Here is an 18,916-nt window from a genome sequence, read left to right on the forward strand (position 1 = left end):
CTCCCAAGCGTCACAATCACGGATTGATTCAAGTTCCTCTAGCATGGCCTTCCTCCACTTGTCGCAATCTGGTCCAGACAGCGCCTCTTTCACCGTTCTCGGCTCCTCCTGAACTCTAGTTTCTGCCGCACAAGCGTATCTATCAGGCAGTTGTCCTTTCGTTGTCCTGGCAGACCTTCTACAGGTATTTTCTTCAACAATAGGTATTGCATCTTGGCAGACATCTTCTTCATCCTCATCCGCTATGGGAACTTCATGTTGCTCACACTCAGATGGAGTCGTTGTCAAAAATGGAACAATTATTTCGCTTGATGAAGTGACACTTTCTGAAGATTGCACAGAGCCGAAGCTGTTCAAAAATTTTACGTCACGGCTTATTGTAATTCTTCCTGTCGACACATCCATCAAACGAAATGCCTTTGACACCTCGCTATATCCCATAAATTTCAACTTTTTCGCTTTTTCGTTTAGCTTACTACGCTTTTCTTCCGGTATGTAGCAGTAAACATCAACGCCGAAGGGATGCACGTGGCTTAGATTTGGTTTTACTCCATGCCAGCGTTCATATGGCGTAACAGGAATTGTACGAGAAGGGAGACGATTTTGAAGATAGTTTGCAGTTGTTATGGCTTCACCCCAGAACCGGTGATCAAGTCCGGCCTCGATTAACATACACCGAGCCATCTCTACTAGATACCTGTTTTTACGTTCCGCAATGCCATTTTGTTGTGGCGAATACGGTGCGGTGAATTGACCGACAATGCCATTTTCTTTCAAAAATCGTTTAAAATTTTTCCCAGTGTACTCACCTCCATTATCTGAGCGAAGTATCTTCGGCTTCTTACCGAATTTGGTGTTGACCATCTCGACGTACTCTTGTAGCTTTTCCAACGTTTCCGACTTTCGTTTCAAGATGTAAACGACTGTATACTTGCTGAAGTCATCTATAAATGTTAGAAAGTAGCGCCTTCCGCCAAGCGTTGCAGTTCGCATCGGACCACATACGTCCGTATGAACAAGCTCCATCACACCTGTCGACTTGCTCCCAGAAATCTTTGGGAACGGAACTCGATGCATCTTCCCACGAATACACACCTCACAATCCTCTGGACAGTTACACTCGCATAATTTTATTCCGTTCGCCAATCTCGGAAGCATTTTTACAGCGTCACGGTCTCTATGTCCAAGCTTACGATGGCAGATATGAACGCACTCGGTGGGCTGAGTCACCAACGACACGTTTTCATTATAGAGTTTTAACACAAACAAATTGTTCATCAATTCAGCCACCGCACCTACAGTCCCGTTTTTACTAATGGTAGCACCTTTCGCGTCAAAGTTTACAATGAATCCCTTGCTTACTAGTCTCTTCACTGACAATAAGTTCACCTTCATTTCTGTTACCAGCAGCACATCATCAACCATAATAACGCGACGTCTATCCGAGCTATCAACTGCGATTAACTTTCCGGATCCTTTTCCAGTAGATCTTACTTTCATTCCGTTAGCAACACTAACATCTTCTTTGACACTGCTGTCAAAGGACTCGAAAAAATCACGATTGTTTGAAATATGGCACGTCGCACCGGAATCAAGAATCCAAACACCCGGAAATGCCAGATTGCCTGCTGTGAATGCCCAATTGGATGATTCATTATCAGTTTTTACCACACAGTGCGCCTTATTAACGAATTTTTCATCTTGCTTTCCGTTTTTCTGCCTATTTTCCTTCCATTTCTTCCATTTTTCGCAGCTTGTTTTCTTGTGACCCACCTTTTTACAAAAATAGCACTTATCATTTTCTTTTCTGGTTGTAGTATGCAAAGCTGTCTCGTTGCTGTTTTCGCCACTCGCACGATTCACTCTTTTCTGCCACTCGTCAATCAATTTTCCTTTTACGAGATCCAGGGTCAAATCTTCATCCGGCCTCGCCTCCAGAGCAGTGACTAGAGTTTCATATTCCTCAGGGAGACTGCTAAATAAAATTGCCACTAACCACTGGTCATCCAGAACTGCATTTTCCTGCATTGCATTCAACCTTTCTACTAGGTCCGTTAGCGTAGCGATGTGTGTCTCCATATCACCCTTCTGTTCAAGACGAAGACGGCAAATTTTTCGCATCAGACACACTTTTGTACTTAGAGTGTTTTTGACGTGAACCCTTTTTAGATTTTGCCAAGCCTCCATTGCCGTTTCAGCTTTCTTAATATGTATCAGCTGGTTATCTTCAACTGCTAATCCAATATGTGCCATTGCCAGCTCATTTTTCGATTTCCACTGTACCGTAACTGGTTCCTGTTTCTCATTGCTGATAGCCTCCCAACATTTTTCTTTTATTAACAATAACTTCATTTTGAAGCTCCAATTGTCATAGTTGGAAGCATTCAACTTGACGAACGACACCAGTTTTTCATTCATAACAAACAATTCGAAAAAATTATCTGCACAAACGACAACTTTTGAATGCTTGAAATTTATTCGCAGATGCGGTATACTGGGCGCATAACCTTTTAGAAGACAGATATATGTGAACACGTAGTTAAAACAAGATTATAATTATTTGTCATAAAAATACACTGACAAATTTATTTAAAAAAACAATTACTCGATCTCTCAGTGCTAACTGATCTATTTAAAAATATTTAGTGTTGCTATTTTTCTCAACCACTGGACTATAAAAGGAACGCAATCGATAAAAAATTGCAAATATAAATCTTCAGGTCCTGTAATGATAACTGACTGATTCAGATTCAGATTCAAATGTTAAAAACAAATATGCTTGTAGTCCTCGTCATCGATTTCAACTCAAATTTAATTAGGTAGATCATCTTATGTCTTTTGGAGAGGCTTCTTCAAATCAAGCGTTCGATTATGCTGCAATTTAGACACAAGTCGCATAAGGGTGGAAGTGAAATAGAAAAATGCTGGTGTGGAACAACACACGACCTTCCAATACTCGCGGCCCGTGGATCGTGTAACGTGTGCAATTCTCATAGAATATGGGCGTGTAGTGTAAACCCCCTGGTTCTACACTGTTTACACTACAACCGCCAGGAATAAAATTAACACGACAACGTTAAAAGTATAAATTGTATAGAAGTCTTTTGCAGATAAAGCGAATATTTTTTAAACCGAAATGGTTCGGTTATACGGTATATCGATATTTACTTTCTTGGTAGATGATCCATAGAGAGGCTCTTTACACATAAACATTCAAAATCCTCCGACATTCCATTCTGCAGATATTTGCACTGAAAACTTTGACATTACCAATAGATATGTCTCGTTCTGACATTCCACTTGCCGTTTATGAGTACCTTCTTCCGGGTATTTGCTTCGAATTCACCAATAGATATGTCTCGTCCAGTCGATTGATTCATTTTGCCAAAAACACAAACAAGTGTTACAAAAAGACTAAAATTAAGACTTAATTACTTACATTACATATCCTGGAAATGAAATCCAAATAAACGGTATCCTTACACAAAACACAAAAAACTATTTTCAATTAAACACTCGCTTAAACAATTACACTATAACGACCGGGTAATCATAATAATAGTTATTTATGCAATGAGTGTATAAATGAGGCGTTTTATTGGTGAGTGAGATGTTTAGTCCACGAGCGCAGCGAGTGGACTAAATTCGAACGAACCAATAATCGCCGATTTATACATGAATTGCATACAACGTTTTTTCGTCGACTTCACTGGGGTAGGTAATTTTAAATTCAACTACAAGAAATTACAAACGAAATTATGAGCGACGATTTTTCACTAAATTACAGCTATTGTCGTTGCTATAGTAATGTGTTGTTTTATGCTGTAGCGTCAGTCCTTGTAATCGCAGTGGAAGATTATGTTGCTTGCTCTGCTGCGGAGACGATTTTAACATTATATCCACTCAAATCAAAAGAAACTTATTGGAACGGTTTCGATCAGTTCGGCAATTGATGGAATACAATGAATTTGAAAGGAGATATTTCCGAAAATGTCACGTTGACATTTTACCTTGAAAAGGTATGTGAAATTAGAATTCTTTTGCAACTGTACTAAAGTACGTGTATTAACAGTAAAAGATATGGAAATGTTCATCCCTGTGGTCGACGTACTCAATGTTGAAGGTAAAGTAACTGAATACCTTAACAATACCTTATCCGAGGAGCTACACATACATACATCAGGATATGCTTTGCTGAGATCGTTTGGCGACCATACTGGCTGCTGATCTCACTACATTAAAACCGAGATTAAAATGGTTAGGTGGATGGAAGTTCTCAGCTGTTGCCGAAAGTGAATTGTTATATAATTGTCATTTCCCTTTAATAAAATGGTTGTTATGTATAAGTGGTTGCTAACGATTAATGGTTGCTAACGTATAATGGTTGGTTGCTAACCATTAATGGTTGCTAACGATTAATAAGCTTCATCATTGTACTCGTCACTAAGGAGTAATTTATATTGTTATCGAGAGGTCGACGAAAAACACCATTTCGGACGCAGAATTACAATATCTACATACTCTACTAGGTCTGATCTTGTTATACCTCGAAAAAAAATTTTGTCACATTTTTGGCCCGATTTCGCTCCACTATCTGGTAAAGTTTTCCTGCCTCTGCCATGGAACCTAAATTTCCTCACACAAAAGTAGGCATGAAAATGAAAGTTTCATATGATGATTTTGGGTAAAATTTACTTGATGCAAATTCATAATTAAAAGTAGAATCTATGTAATAAATAAATATAAATGCATAGCTAGTTTCAGGATCCTATTTATTTAATGCAGAACCTACTTTTTTACAAGACGAATGAAAATAAAGTGTATACGTTATGTCAGTTTTGTATGGCAATTATTATTGATGCAATGAAGCGCTTTCAATTGATACACTATTAGACTTTCACCTTACAATTTCGTTTTCAAATTGCCTAGGTAGTTAGGTACGTCATAAGTAAGTATGCGGATCCTTTGAGAATGGGCGAATTTGATTCCCGGTCAAATGAATGTTTTTTTATTACACATAAACAAGTAATTATGGTCCTACACAGCCATGCGAATGAAGATATGGACGTTGCATCTAACCATGCATCGTCGACCACCTGTTTCACCATCACAGCCGCTACCACCCGGCCACCCACGGAATATAAAGTATGCCAACCGGTACAGGGAACCAGAGGAAGAATTTAAAAAAAGGCTAGGACTCAAAACGTTTCTCTTGAAAACTATGTTTCCCAAACTCCCAAAGTTTGGCTTTTCCGATTTTGTAATTTTTTTCAAGTTTGCTAGTGAAAGATGGCGCCTGCCTATATACAGAGATAACATATTGGCGTGCTCTACTACCAAATTTGTTGACGTATTTATTTATCTATGGGTAACTTATTTTACTTTTGAGAAATGCACTGAAAATCAACCACCTTCTACACAACACAACGGACGCGTGGTACATTGGGCATTGGTTAGATACAAAATACACCTTATACGCTCGTTAATATCATTCGCAAATGCCTCTAGTAGATAAATAATTAATAGGATAATGAAATTTATGGTAAACATATTAACAAATTACGATCCTGCGGTAGGTTGAATTCAATAAAGGGGGTTTATTATGTTCGAAACCGTATAAATGTGAGGGTTGATTTCCTAAATACAATATATGCGCGGCATACAATAGAAAAGTTAATTTCATTCGCCTGGTTTCATAACAAGTACATAATACGGCTATAAATCAAATCATAATGCCTATTAATTTGAACCTGGATTACGAATGTTTGATAGCGACGACCAACTTTATTTACGTCTTATAACGCAAGTTTGCGAATTAGTAAGGTTTAATTAAATTTTTGCAAGTGTTTTCAAACAATAACGCGAGAAAATAGTCTGGAATGGGTTATAAACAAGAAATTTATAACTTCAGATCACGTTTAAGTGAGGGTGAAACTTGCACAGATGTACAATTGAGGTATAATTTTCCCCTTGAATATTCTATTGTCTCCTAAATCCCCTTAATGATTGCGAGGCTAGTCACAATTGCCTGAAGCAGGAGCAAAGTATTTGTAAATAAAAATTCCCAAGTCGAAATCTACATTAAGTATTTTAATAAATAAAAGTGTAAAAAATGTCATTAATTAATTATTATTAATCGCAATTGTATCATTCATTTGAATTTAAATGAATCGAGCTCAAACGTTCTTGCTCTTCAGCATCTTTTACGGCAATTTGGTTAAGCCTCTTTTGAATGTGTTCTAATCGTTGTTGCAGTTGATCGTGTTTCCAAAACTTCCCTTCATTATCAGCGCATTCTAAAACGTCCCCTTCCGACGTCTCCAGTTTATTGCAATCTTCTCCGTACGAATGCAAAATCTCCTAAATAAAAATTGGATTCGTAAATCGATACAAAATTCTTTGCTAAAATTCGCATAGGAACCTGTAATTGTGTCGTTAAGTTCGCCATAAGGGATTTTTCCTCAGTTTTCATTTTGAAATAGTTATAGTCTGAAGAATCCTCTTCGGAGTGCGTTTCATTTGCTTTTTCGCTTTTTTCCACATGATTTGTGTTACTTGTAGGAGATTCCTCGCTATCTGCAAATTTGAAGGACCAAAATCAACCACTTACTTTGACTTAGGTACCTACTCTTTATTGCATTATCAGAAAGCATTGGTGAGAAAAATGTATGCTTGCAGGTTTCGCTATTGCGCTATATAGCTTAGTGTAATTCTATGCCTAGGTAGGTAAATTTTCACCACCAAGAGCACATTTTTTGTGGATACTAGTAGCCAGTAGGTATGTTAAAAGTCGTCGATCGGTTGTGGAAAATGCACATTTTCAGCGTACCTACATCATACTTATTCAAATTTCACATTATTGGTGTCAACATTTAATTTGATAAATAGAGTTTTGCACATTGCGCATAACTTTATAAGCACTCTGTAGGTACTTAACTCACAGAATTTTATTCCACAACATATAATTTTTAAATAAAATATTCTTATATACCTCACTATCACTGCGTCGCTGACGTTTTGTTAACGCGCTTTAACTAATAGAGAAGCAATACATTCTCAACAAAAATTTAAGAATAATTATAAGCCCCTAAAGATTTGTCAAATGTGGGTACCTACGTCGGTACTTTTCTGTATAAAAGCAATGATAAAAGTTAAAAATAGCTTTAACTTACCATCTGCAAGTAAGGTTTCCAGTTTAAGTTTTTCCTCGTCCGTTAAAGAAGATTTCGCCATTGAATAAAACTTCGCTACCTGTAAAAAGTACACTGAATGTAAAGTTTGTTTGATCAATATAATATGGCTGCTTATCGTACGTCAATTTACATATGACACAAAACTTGACAAGCTAGACCTAATGACAAATTTCTCTCTTGCATTCATTTTTTAGTTAACACAACCTTAAAGTTAATTGTAGAACACTTCCCTACATTGGATGTTTAACAAAAATTTAGTCTGCATATAACTGTTTCCAACTTTTACAAATGGGATTTTGATACAAAAGCCTACTTTTACGACATCGATTACGAGTTGGCTATATTAGAAATACCTATATCAAAAATTCTACTATAGGTATTTGCGGAATGGAAACGAAGAGCAATTATGCAAGTTGCACGAATCAGAACTGATTGATTGTGAAATAATTATTTGTACCTACAACTAGAGAAGAAAGTGGAGTTTTTCATCTCGATCAAACACATGAGCGTAACAAGTTTTACATATAATTTTTTCTGAAACTACAATCAAATTTGCAAAATTATCGTATGCAATTATGAAATTTAGAATTATGAAATCTAGATGCGGGTATGCCACAATTTTAAATGTCATTATTAAGATTAACTTTTTACTTTCCTCACTAGAGAGGAAACTCCCATTTTATTCAGCATTTTTAGAGACGAAAGTATAGGTAGTTGTTTGTAAAGTAGTTTCAGAAAAAGTAAATTGTCCAACATTTTGAAATACACACGTTGTTGAAGATGGTTCCACCATGTGCTTAAAAACAACAATTCAAGTGTTGGATATCGTAACTTTTGATGTAGGTAGACAAATCCCGCCTTCCACAAATCAGGAACCTCCAGAATATAACTAAAATATAATAAAAGATTACAAATCAGAAATCCGGGACACGAACAATTCTTTCCTGAATTTTATTAATTATTATTTCACGCCTGCATTAAGCGAGCTAAACAATCTCGAGTACTGGACTGATAAGAGAAGAAATGCGAAGTTATAGACCCAAAACTATTATAATTTAGTAATTAAAAATGATCGTAGATTTAAAAAGAAACCTTTCTAAACAGTGTTTCAGAGTAGGTATTCACCTATTGTTTAAAATCGATGGTGTATTATATAGGTAATACCTATCATCAATCATTAAGTTGTAGTTATACTTATATCAATATATCGATTTGATGGATTGTTGATATCGATATTGCCGATTGTTCATATTATCATATATTATCGATATTATTGATTACTGTTGTATAGATAATTATTGATAATTTTTTCTTATTATGAAAATAAGTGTAAATTCTTGTAAAAGGAGATCCGAATAGGAAGAATTTTTTCAAAATCGTGGCTCACCATTGGGATCTCGGCCGTAACGATGAGAGAAACAGTGTAGGTTAAATGGGGGCAAAGTTGCCCCTTTTTGTGACTAAAAAACGCATTTGGAATTTTTGAAAAATCATTGAAAATAATTGGGATTTCACCGAAAAACTGAAAATGTCAAATTTCGTTTTCATTTTCCCTAGCTTAAACGGTCGAAAATAGGCGGTTTCCGTTAGCACTATCTATTAGCAATTTTTTTTCGGAGAATCTGAATCTGCTATCAGAATTATTCCAATAACACGCTAGATGTAAAAGTTACACGCTACTACTTTCTTTCTTACTTCTTACGGATGCTATATTTGATTTTCACAGATGACGGAATGAGATAGAGGGCAGAAAAAGATACATAATAACGTAACGTACTTATCACGTGCAATACTTTTACATAAATTTATATCATAACCATGTTGATTCAGCAAGATCTACCTATAGTTACTCGTGGATGATTTGTTGAGAAATCGTCATAATTTTTCTCTTTTTTGGTCTTCTATCTCATTCCATAAAAATCTATGACGTCCATAATAAATAACGAAGTACCTATTGTAGCCCAAGGTTATAGTTAGTTGGTAGCCCGTAGTTTCTACATCTAGTGTGCCATAGTCACAAAAAGGGGAAACTCCACCGTATCTCTGAGATCCAAATTTAAACCACCGTGTATACGTCTCATTAATTATCATATCAGATCTGTATATTTCACAGAATAAAGTTGAGGATGGTCCCAAAAAGTGAAACGTCAAACTTAAAACCTAATTATGCTAGCTTGTACGGAAAAAAAGTTGCAAAGAGACAGTGGCATTTGTTCTCAAACAACCCTTCAAATAAAATCGCAAAAAAATATATAAAAGAAATAGTTAATTCTGGTATGCCGATCTCCAACAGTATTCGGAATTCCTTCACTTTCTAAGTAGCTTTAGATTCGACCTCAAAATGCACAACTTTAACTTTTTTAACTCACTTTGTATGTATTACGATTTCCGAGATCCCAGGGGCCACTCTTACATTATCGACAGCTTCGATACCTAGACCTTGATGGTCACCTTCTACAAGGAAGGAATATGAAAGTTCCAAGGCGATTATATTGAGACATATAATAATAGTGCCTTTATTGAGTAGCAGCTGCAAAATATAGAAAGGAAAGTGATCGTAATAATTACAGCTCAAAGGGCGGTGTTCAGCTTGTAATAAAAATTACTCGCTGCTCTTGCACTCAACCCAAGCAATAAAGCATTATACTGTGTGTCCCAGGTTGAAAGAACCATAGGCAAACAGAATTAATGTACCTATTAGGGTCAGTTGAAGATACAACAGCCAGTAAAGCAGCATGTAAAGAGTTTTTAACAGTTCCATAGCAGCGGCATCTGCGTTAAACTTTTTCACGTTTTGTCAGTTATGGCACCAATAAGACAGTTAGCAATAGTGCCAAATTCAGTTGCAACAACAGTGTTATGAATACTGCCCATAGATGTATTCTCAATATGTCTATATGATACTGCGGCCGATAGATACAATCACACACTTACATGTATATTTCGTATTAAAAAACTCTTTCGATATGTTTTAGCACGGATCTTAGGTCGACATTCTTTACTATCTTCAATTTCTAAGGATGTTAATTAATCAAAATTCTGTTTGAAAAATGTCGACACTTACCAGTCGTTTGCCTCTTAACATCAAAATGGCACAATTCAAGAAACTTTTGGGTGTCCCTACGCGGTTCATTATCATTGAATATTAACATGCACATTTCATTCTGCGCAACTTTACGTTGACCTTTCACTTTCTGTGAATTTATTAGTCTATTACTACTACATACTCTTAGTAAATTGCAGATAGTACCTGATACAACAAATCTTTCTCATTAATCTTGGAATCAAGCTGGAACATATTAGCAGATAATGTTGAAACTGTAGCACTACTTGTGTCTTGAATGGGCTGTTTAGGTAGATACTCTTCTGCAATTGTTTCATGAGAAACTAAATGGCATTTTTGTGTTAGTGGTCGTTGGTTCAGACGTCTTACAACAATAGACATTTCAGTATAGAGACCATAATCCATTTTAGACAGGTGGTCTTGAGTTGTCTCTAAATTAAAACAGAACCAGTGATCTTGCGCATGTAACAAATAGAAACAACAAATATTTTATTGCTAAAAGTGTTGGTGCAAAAGGTAAGTATACAAATATAAAATACATGTAAAATGTCAACAACTATATAAATATAACACTCTTAAGAGATTATGGATTGTCTACGGATGTGACTTCAAGTGAAATACCTTCTGGGAAATCCGGCAACTTAATGCTGCCCCGTTTGGGTCTCCACTGAATCATCTTTTCCATTTCAGACTCATCGATCGATTCCTCAGATTCGCTGTTCTTTGAATCAACTGATTTCTGAGAGTTCGCTTTATCAACGGACTGGACACGCTCTGGAAATAAATATTTGGATTCCTGTAGATTTGAAGAGGTTGATTCTTTTTTCGGAAGTTGAGCAAGTGGTGATATTCCTCGTTTCTGTGGTTTATTTCGTTTCATTTTTCGGTGACTTGTGGTGCTTGCATGAGATTCTTCGTCACTGCTACCCTCGGTACATAATTCCTCACTCGATATCCACTGTTCTTCCTCATCCTAAAGTAAAAAGGAGTTGAACAAATTTATAGAAACAGGTCGACTTGTAAGATAAAAATCTGTATTCCATGAACGCAACTAAATCCTAAAATTAATATCAAACCCTGTAGTGAGTAAGAGCCGACTTCTATTAATTGTCGCTAATAAGACGTAAAGAAATAATTCTTTGTATAATATACAACTATAAAGTCAAAATGGCGAACATTAACTTCCTTGTGTGGTAGTTAAAATAAACGTTTTTACTACTGATGCCGAATAATTAGAATTAGTTAATTGAATATCACTATTTGTTGATTATCTAATAGGTCCAAACCAGTATAAACTATGAAGGACAACAAAAATATCTAAGAGTACTATACTATACCATTGTATTGCAAAACTGAAAAATACAAAAATTAAGTTTAGCTTTTTTAGATATGCTTTAATTCCATTTCCTTTGTTTCAGGTAAAAATGGTGTGAAACTCGATGTGAAACTACGAAAGAACCTCCAAATCAAAGTCCTACCAAAACGATACCTAGGAAAGCTTGAACATGGTAGAGGTTTCAAAAAAATTAGCACCAGGAACCTCTCACATACCTAGCACTACAATAGCGAGGAAGGCCAGCAGCACCTCAGGATGGTGTAATATGAATATATTTGAAGCATGGTATTTTAAAGTTCTCCTCTTGCACATAATAAAAATTTGGAAAGCAGATGTGGATGTATTTGGACATATGAGAAAGTGGTGGAGCAAAATTTTAGACAACTGGAAGAAAGGAATTAAAAAAAGAAGAGGCAAAAAATTGAACCTAGTAAAAATTTAGCAATAAATGACACTAATTAATTTGTTTCTTCAGGTGCTAGAGATAAATTTATTGCAACTGTTCTTCTGTCTTCGAATTAAAAAATGCTACCGGATCTTCTGGTGTAGTTATACAGAAAAGAATAAAGACACACGCTCCAATATGCGCTAGAGGAAAGAATGAAAGACAAAAAGTGAAATAAAAGTAAAATGTTAAATGGGACATTTGACAAATCACAAATCAATAACTTGAAACACAAACGCAAAAAACCCACAATTATGCTCTCTTCTTCTGCACGACAACTGTATAATGCATAACAAATTTTTCATGAAGTAATAAACGAATGCGGTTTTAAGGAATTAGAACATGCACCTTACAGTCCCGATCTGGCTCCCTTGCACCATAATCTCTTTCTAACTGTTCATGGAATGAAGACTTGGAAAATGCTGTGCAGAATTATTTTCGAAAAAGTTGGAATAAGTCCTATGTTGAAAAATGAAACTTTGTTTGCCCTGTAACTGCTCCTTTTCATCGCTAGGTAGATAACATAAAAAAACTCCCCACGTAATAATTTCATTTTTTCTTGCAAATTAAAAAATTTACTGCGTTTGCACGTAAAGAAGAGAGGCCCGTTACTTTATCTTCACAACAACCGATTTCTGTTTCACTCTCTTGTAGAAAAAAAATGGTAATAAAAACTTTAATTTCATCAATTTGATATAAAATGTATGAATCCCATCTACCCTGCACATCAATTATCTAATGATTAAAATGCGCAAGATTACAATAAAATTTATAGTAGGCGCCTATGGAAAGTTAGTTAGGAATTTAGGTCGAGGTACAAGAAGTAGGTGAGAGATGGTATTGTACTATACAAATTCCTATGATAGTTATCAAATATATGAGATTTGCCCATCCTTAATTTAAACACTAAATCTCTTAATGTGGGAATTAGGTTCATTGGTGTCTCTTTAATTGGATTAGAAGGTTAAAACAAAGTTGTAATCATTCAATTTTACCAGAAAAGTTTCATCTAACCTGATGCCGCAATAAAATAATAACAACCCTCTCACTGTACCACTACTTCCTGTATACATAACAACTAAATTTCAAAATTGACCACATGTTAAGATACCGATATTGATTTAATTATTTCAGTTTCACTTACTTTATGAGTGTCTTGTAATAAATGTCAAGTTCATTGTTCACATTGCCTTGGTTAATGATTAACCACAAAGGGTCCTTTTTAATTCCAAATTTAAGTTGGTTATTGTCTTTACTAAAGGCAAGGTATAGATTTACTTGAAAATAAGAATATGTCGGTCAATTTGAAATGAACAAAAAAAGCGTTACACAGATCGGAGAATAAAATTGAATATAAAACACATACCTGCTTCCTTAACCTTGCATGTTGTGCAAGCTTAAATGCCTTAATACGTTCTGCTTGACTTGTCATCTTACGAGAACAAAATGAGCTACAGCAAAACTGTCAAATTGAAACAATTAACAACGCTATCCTAATTTGCTAGACTACCTATTTACACTTAACAACATAAAGCAATTTTTACATTCTCAAACAGGATGTACAAGTACTGTCTGTCAGACATTATTTATGTGGGAAAAAAGACATATAAAAGTAAATATCATGAACATCATCTGCTAGCTGAGTCATGCTTCATAATAAGCTTTAATAACGAGTAAAGTACAATTTAGTAATTACATAGTGCTAAAGGACGGCGTCTTTTTTAATTAAAAAAAAATGTTAGTATCATACTATCCTTCTGCTTATTTAAAATCACAATATTGTTGACCTACAATTATAAGTTACAGTAAACAATTTAGTCACCTCAATACTGACTTACGTTTTTAATTGTCTCTCAGACTTTTTGGTGGGAGGATGTGAACTACATCAGAGGGAAAGTGGTCTTTAATTAACAATCCTTGATGATCACTTGATTGGACCACAGATTCCACAAATCCAAACCAGTATATTACCAGTCCCGGTCCGAATCTAAGAAAACATATTTTGAAAACAAATTATTATTTGCAAGTAAAACTAGCCTTTAATTATAAATTAAAAACCCCCTAATATTTGAAAAAAGGAGCAACGGAATTTAAATAATAAACACAGATCATGCCATGCCACTAGTTAAACAGTATTGATAAAAATGAATTAGCCACAAAATCAATAAAAAATAAATGAGCGTAAACAAAACTTTATTAATAGACTTCCTCAATGAAAAAATTTAAAATGTTTGGTGACACTGCCACCTACTTGTCATACTCTACACCACCAGAACACTCACAATACAAATTTAATCAATAGCTCTAATTATAACTTCCTTTAATTTATATCAATTAATTACCATAAAACACTCATACCAGCATAATGTAGTGCTTAGAATTTCCATATAAGTAACAATAGCGATAGAAATATTATTCCTGGACACAGACTTTTGAAAAGAGTTCCCTAATGAATTTTAAAAGAACCCATTTTAATTCCCATCGCAATTTTTCCACGCTTCACGTACTGATTTGGCAATGCCATTATAGTTTTGATTAGGATCAATAAGTGCAAATTAGATTTACAGCCTGCTTTGGCGCAACTTTTAAATGCGAGAAATTGTGCGCATGAAATTATTTTACCTCAAAACTTGATTAAGACAAATAAGTTAAGTCCTCACTTTGCGAATTTGAGCATTTTGAAAAATTATTTTAATAGTTTGTGCGCTAGTGTGTGCTCGCGCTTGGATTAGAGTCTGGAACACTTAATATGTCTTCAAAACTACACTTTATGCAAAGAAGCTTTGTATGGTATCCAAAATTATAAAAAGTTTACTACCAATCTACGTACTTTAAATTACAATCGTCTAAATGGGCCCCTTCGTTCCGCACACTGCGCATGTGTGACGCTTTTTGCTTTTAAAAAAATTAAGAAAACCTTCAACCTACAAATAACCTAATAACCAACTACGCTGAATTGGGGCTGCATTTAGTACCATTGCCACTAGACCATTTGGCACTTGGCACATACTACATCAGCACTGAATGAGTTCATATTCTAAAATAGTTGCAGCAGGGGTCAATTATAACGTTTTTGCATGCGCAGTGAATGGGTCCGTTTAGCTTAAAATCTTTGTGGTCAGTGTCATATTAAAAAAAGCTCATTCTTTAATAATGCATCGAGAAATGCTTTCCATAAAATAAAGTGACCCTCTTAGTTCTGAATGACGCACGCCACTGTAAATAATTTTTAACTATGTAGATTTACTTACTTACTTGTTAATGATTTTTGATACAATAAATTGCTTTGACTTAAGTAACAAAACAATAACTTTTATTTCAATGCAAACTAGTGAAATTATAAAATTAATTATAAAAAAACTAATTTGAGTTTGTCTATTAAATGTTGTTATTTACGTTTCTATATCCAGAAAGGTTCGATGAGACCTTTCATTAGAATACCATGAAGGGTAGAACGTGTGTTAACCCCCCCCCCCAAAGTTTAACTTGGCATGTGTACACCAATTTATTTAGATGAAGCCTTTCATTAGAATACCATGAGGGGTAGAACGTGTGTTAACCCCCCTCCCTCCCGCCCGATCAAAAGTTTAACTTGGCACAACTAAAGGCATGCGTAGGCAAAATCTGAGACCAATCGGTTGTCGTATGTAAAAGTTATGCAACGTATGATACGCTCTGACAGCAGTTTGACACTTTATTATACAAGTCTAGATGGATGTCAGTTGATGTTGCTAGGCAACATTTCCAGTTGAATTGTTTAATATGAAAAACAATCGATTAGAGGCCGGAATCAGGTGTTCTATGACCTGGATTCTCTCCTAGTGACCATTATAGTCACTATCTACATTGCATTACAGTGAAACCTATTAGACACAACACACTATATAACATTCAAAGATTAAATCTAATATAAAATATACCATTAACCATTGATACACATACGTTAGGTGATCCAATCAAACGGTAGGTACACATATTCATAGAATGATTATCATTAATTGTTGAAACACTTGTCACCTACCTGTTGCAATAACTTCCATACTGATGCCGAAAGTACTCTTCGTGCACTTCCTCATTAGCAAAAAGAGCTTTGCTTTCCACCCAATTAATAATAAACCCATTTACAGCGACTGGTATCTCCAATTTAAAATCAGGAGTTTTATCATACCCGTATGTCCTGAGATGTTCCTCATCTCTGAATGCTAAACCTAAACTTAAAAGCTCCCTATACAACTTAATTTCATATTCCTGCCCTAAACTCCTAAAAGTTCGATTCATTAAACAGGAAACTGCAATTTATGTAACACTTGCGCCTTCATGATCTCCACAAGTGGACTGTATAAATCATCATATATCGTACACTAAAATTGTAAAAACAAAAAGATAGTTGTATTTCAGTATACAGTCATACCAAATATGTTTCATAGGCCAATCGAGGGTCGGGGATTAAATTTGTGTCTCGCATGTAAGTTTGTACTATGCTACTTAATTTTCCTACACTGTCAGGTGTTGAAGAGTCCTCTCCGTAAAATTTTTGTAATATTAATTTAGCGACCAAACAAGGACATATACCACTCTCCCTAGACAACTGCACAATGATTCCGGGTGGATCACAGTGATTTAATCGGTCTTGATATAAATTGTAATATCCGTTTATGGTATCTGATGTTTTTATGTAATTGTATTTCATTCGTTTTTGGTATTCATTACTTATAATGCTGCTCAGTGCGTCCGGACTAATACTAAAAAGGCAATTTAATATTTTTTACAGTTGAGGTTAGGTTACGTACCTTGGGAATGTAGTTTTACAAAGAGTTAGGCAGTCCTTCGAAAGTCCGTGATAGCTTTTGATAACGTTCATTACTTTGTTATAAAGACTTTTGTCCATTATTAAAAATAATTTAAATTCATCCAAATAAAAGCGCGAAACTTAAATAAGAATGTAGCTAGACATACGGCACGGCCTGGCACGGCCCACGCATTGCTCCATTACACAAGGCGTGTTACGTAAAAGGCACGTTTACACCGAAGTGTTAATACACCCCAACGTAAAATATTCACTGGCGGCAATTTCAGTTTTAGTTAGTCGCTTTTAATGTGCGATGGGCCTCAGACCGATTGCCGAATAACGCACTATAGTCATTTTATCTGAATTTAAAAGTTTAAAAACGTCACGTTGTAAAGCGCCACCTTGCGCCTTCTTAACTTAAGTGAATGATTGACGCGCAGTAATTCAGGTAATCAAAAATGATGGTACAGTTTAATTTTCTTCGTAATAGAGTAATTAAGTGGTCGCATTGTTTTGCAACAGTACCTGGTTGTGATCCACCACCAGTTTGTAAGCCAATATGCCCTCCAGCTAAAAATGGAAAAGACAGCAAAACCGATAGACTTCTACGCCAAGAGCCTGGAGATGTTCGTTGTGGTTTTATACCAAATGAATGGTTTGAGCTATTTTTCAAACGTACCGGTGTTAGTGGATTTGGAACATTTTGCTTCACAGTTGGAATTACATTAATGAGCAAAGAATACTATATCTTGGAGCATGAATATTATAACGGCCTTTCTATGCTTCTTATGTGCGTAATGGCCAGTAAGAAGATCGGTCCCGGCATAGCTAAATTTTTAGACTCTGAGATAGACGAATATGAACGATCCCTAACTGGCCACCGCAAAGAGACGACAGAGCTATACGAAAATGCAATACAGCATGAAAAAAAACTTCAACACAGCTCGGAAGGTTTCCTAATGCTAGCTGCGGCAAAACGCGAGAACGTTGACCTACAGAGGGAGGCCGCCTATCGTGCACGATGCATGTTCGCCTACCAGGAAACTGTAAAGCGATTAGAGTATTGTGCGACGCGCGATATAGTTGAACAAGCAATTGCAAAACGATGCATGGCCGATTGGGTGGTGGAACAAGTACGAAATGCAGTGACACAGGAAATTCAACAGAAATCTGTGAATAAATGTATAGAGGATCTTAAATATCTGGCGGATACTTATGGTACTCTAAGTGCGCCTTATCCATCTGAGGATATTGATAGTTTGTATGAAGACACAGAAAAACCGACAAATGGTAAGAAGTAATTTAAATGCAGCAGTAAGATAAATGATATTCTTCTGTAACGTTAACAAATTAAAAAATTGTCTTTAAGTACAATGTGTTCAACATTACCCTACGACCGTACTGCGCAAGCCCTCTTAGGGAGGGGGAGGAGATTACAAAACTACTAATGTAAATATACTACAAATCGCTTGGCCCACCACCACCCCTGATTGTTTTGGTCAAGCAGTCCCATTTGGCATAGGAGGTTGGTTCAGCAGGATATGCACGTTAATAATTAGGTAAAGTAAGTATTTCTAAGGTTAGATTATGGTGTGTACCTTTCGGTTTATACCCATAAACAAGGTAGAAAATCCAAAATGAAAGGAATAGGAACAGAGTTAGGCGGAAATTACCGTAGTCGCCGAAAAAGAAAACTGAACTAAAATTAAAATCTTATTCGCGATTCAGATTAACACTTGAGGCACTGGTGTACTTTACAAATAGCATGTATAGGTGGTAGCGCCTTAGCGGTTTGTAAACAATTAAACGTTGAGTTATTCTTGCAGATTTTTAAGTGAAATTCATTCATTCAAGTTCTTAGCTCGCCCACGAATTTGAACGACCCTGTACATTAGGTATAAAGGATGTAAAGCTGTCCAAAAACGATTTTTTTTATATCTGAGTTTTTAGCGTCGTGACAACTTTTTTTTCAAGTAACCACGCAACATTTTGTTTAAATTATTCGAAAGACTTTCTTTTTCTCTGTACGAATTTTAAAAATTGCACTAGGTTTTATCACAAGAAAACGGAGAAAAAAAATGTCAAATTT

General features: G+C 35.6%; 3 protein-coding genes across 4 annotated transcripts; 1 reads left to right on the top strand and 2 right to left on the bottom strand.

The window, feature by feature from the left end:
• Nucleotides 1–6,122: 6,122 nt before the first annotated feature.
• Nucleotides 6,123–13,539, bottom strand: LOC116171519. Of its 2 annotated transcripts, XM_031488395.1 has the most exons (8): nt 13,405–13,539; nt 10,879–11,230; nt 10,444–10,688; nt 10,258–10,387; nt 10,128–10,207; nt 7,173–7,251; nt 6,422–6,576; nt 6,123–6,360 (listed from the first exon to the last, which is right to left on the bottom strand). In XM_031488395.1, the coding sequence occupies exons 1-8, from the start codon at nt 13,468–13,470 to the stop codon at nt 6,148–6,150; spliced, it is 1,320 nt and encodes a 439-aa protein (XP_031344255.1). In that variant the 5' UTR covers nt 13,471–13,539; the 3' UTR covers nt 6,123–6,147. The 2 variants fall into 2 exon arrangements, with proteins under 2 accessions (XP_031344255.1, XP_031344256.1); XM_031488396.1 differs by lacking the exons at nt 10,128–10,207; nt 10,258–10,387 and having other exon boundaries at nt 6,127–6,360.
• Nucleotides 13,540–13,645: 106 nt separating this feature from the next.
• On the bottom strand, nt 13,646–17,020 carry LOC116171520 (protein C15orf41). The gene is made up of 6 exons (XM_031488397.1): nt 16,829–17,020; nt 16,450–16,780; nt 16,350–16,399; nt 16,060–16,299; nt 13,877–14,025; nt 13,646–13,825 (listed from the first exon to the last, which is right to left on the bottom strand). The coding sequence occupies exons 1-5, from the start codon at nt 16,924–16,926 to the stop codon at nt 13,881–13,883; spliced, it is 864 nt and encodes a 287-aa protein (XP_031344257.1). The 5' UTR covers nt 16,927–17,020; the 3' UTR covers nt 13,646–13,825; nt 13,877–13,880.
• Nucleotides 17,021–17,285: 265 nt separating this feature from the next.
• LOC116170719 (ATP synthase subunit b, mitochondrial-like) lies at nt 17,286–18,128 on the top strand. Its single transcript, XM_031487224.1, has one exon. The coding sequence runs from the start codon at nt 17,286–17,288 to the stop codon at nt 18,126–18,128; it is 843 nt and encodes a 280-aa protein (XP_031343084.1).
• The last annotated feature ends 788 nt before the right edge of the window (nt 18,129–18,916 follow it).

The sequence above is a fragment of the Photinus pyralis genome, unplaced genomic scaffold (genome assembly GCF_008802855.1).
Source record: "Photinus pyralis isolate 1611_PpyrPB1 unplaced genomic scaffold, Ppyr1.3 Ppyr1.4_LG5, whole genome shotgun sequence".
Classification (NCBI taxonomy): Eukaryota; Metazoa; Arthropoda; class Insecta; order Coleoptera; family Lampyridae; genus Photinus; species Photinus pyralis.

Excerpts from the sequence above, each read along its gene's own strand:
- LOC116171519 (XM_031488395.1), bottom strand. The coding sequence starts at position 13,470 with ATGACAAGTCAAGCAGAACGTATTAAGGCATTTAAGCTTGCACAACAT. Across the intron at positions 7,252-10,127 it reads TTTTAATACGAAATATACAT|GTAGCGAAGTTTTATTCAAT; the intron begins GTAAGTGTGTGA and ends TACTTTTTACAG. Across the intron at positions 6,577-7,172 it reads GGAAACCTTACTTGCAGATG|ATAGCGAGGAATCTCCTACA; the intron begins GTAAGTTAAAGC and ends TCAAATTTGCAG.
- LOC116171520 (XM_031488397.1), bottom strand. The coding sequence starts at position 16,926 with ATGGACAAAAGTCTTTATAACAAAGTAATGAACGTTATCAAAAGCTAT. Across the intron at positions 16,781-16,828 it reads TGTAAAACTACATTCCCAAG|TATTAGTCCGGACGCACTGA; the intron begins GTACGTAACCTA and ends TTGCCTTTTTAG. Across the intron at positions 16,400-16,449 it reads TGGCCTATGAAACATATTTG|TGTACGATATATGATGATTT; the intron begins GTATGACTGTAT and ends TTACAATTTTAG.
- LOC116170719 (XM_031487224.1), top strand. The coding sequence starts at position 17,286 with ATGATGGTACAGTTTAATTTTCTTCGTAATAGAGTAATTAAGTGGTCG.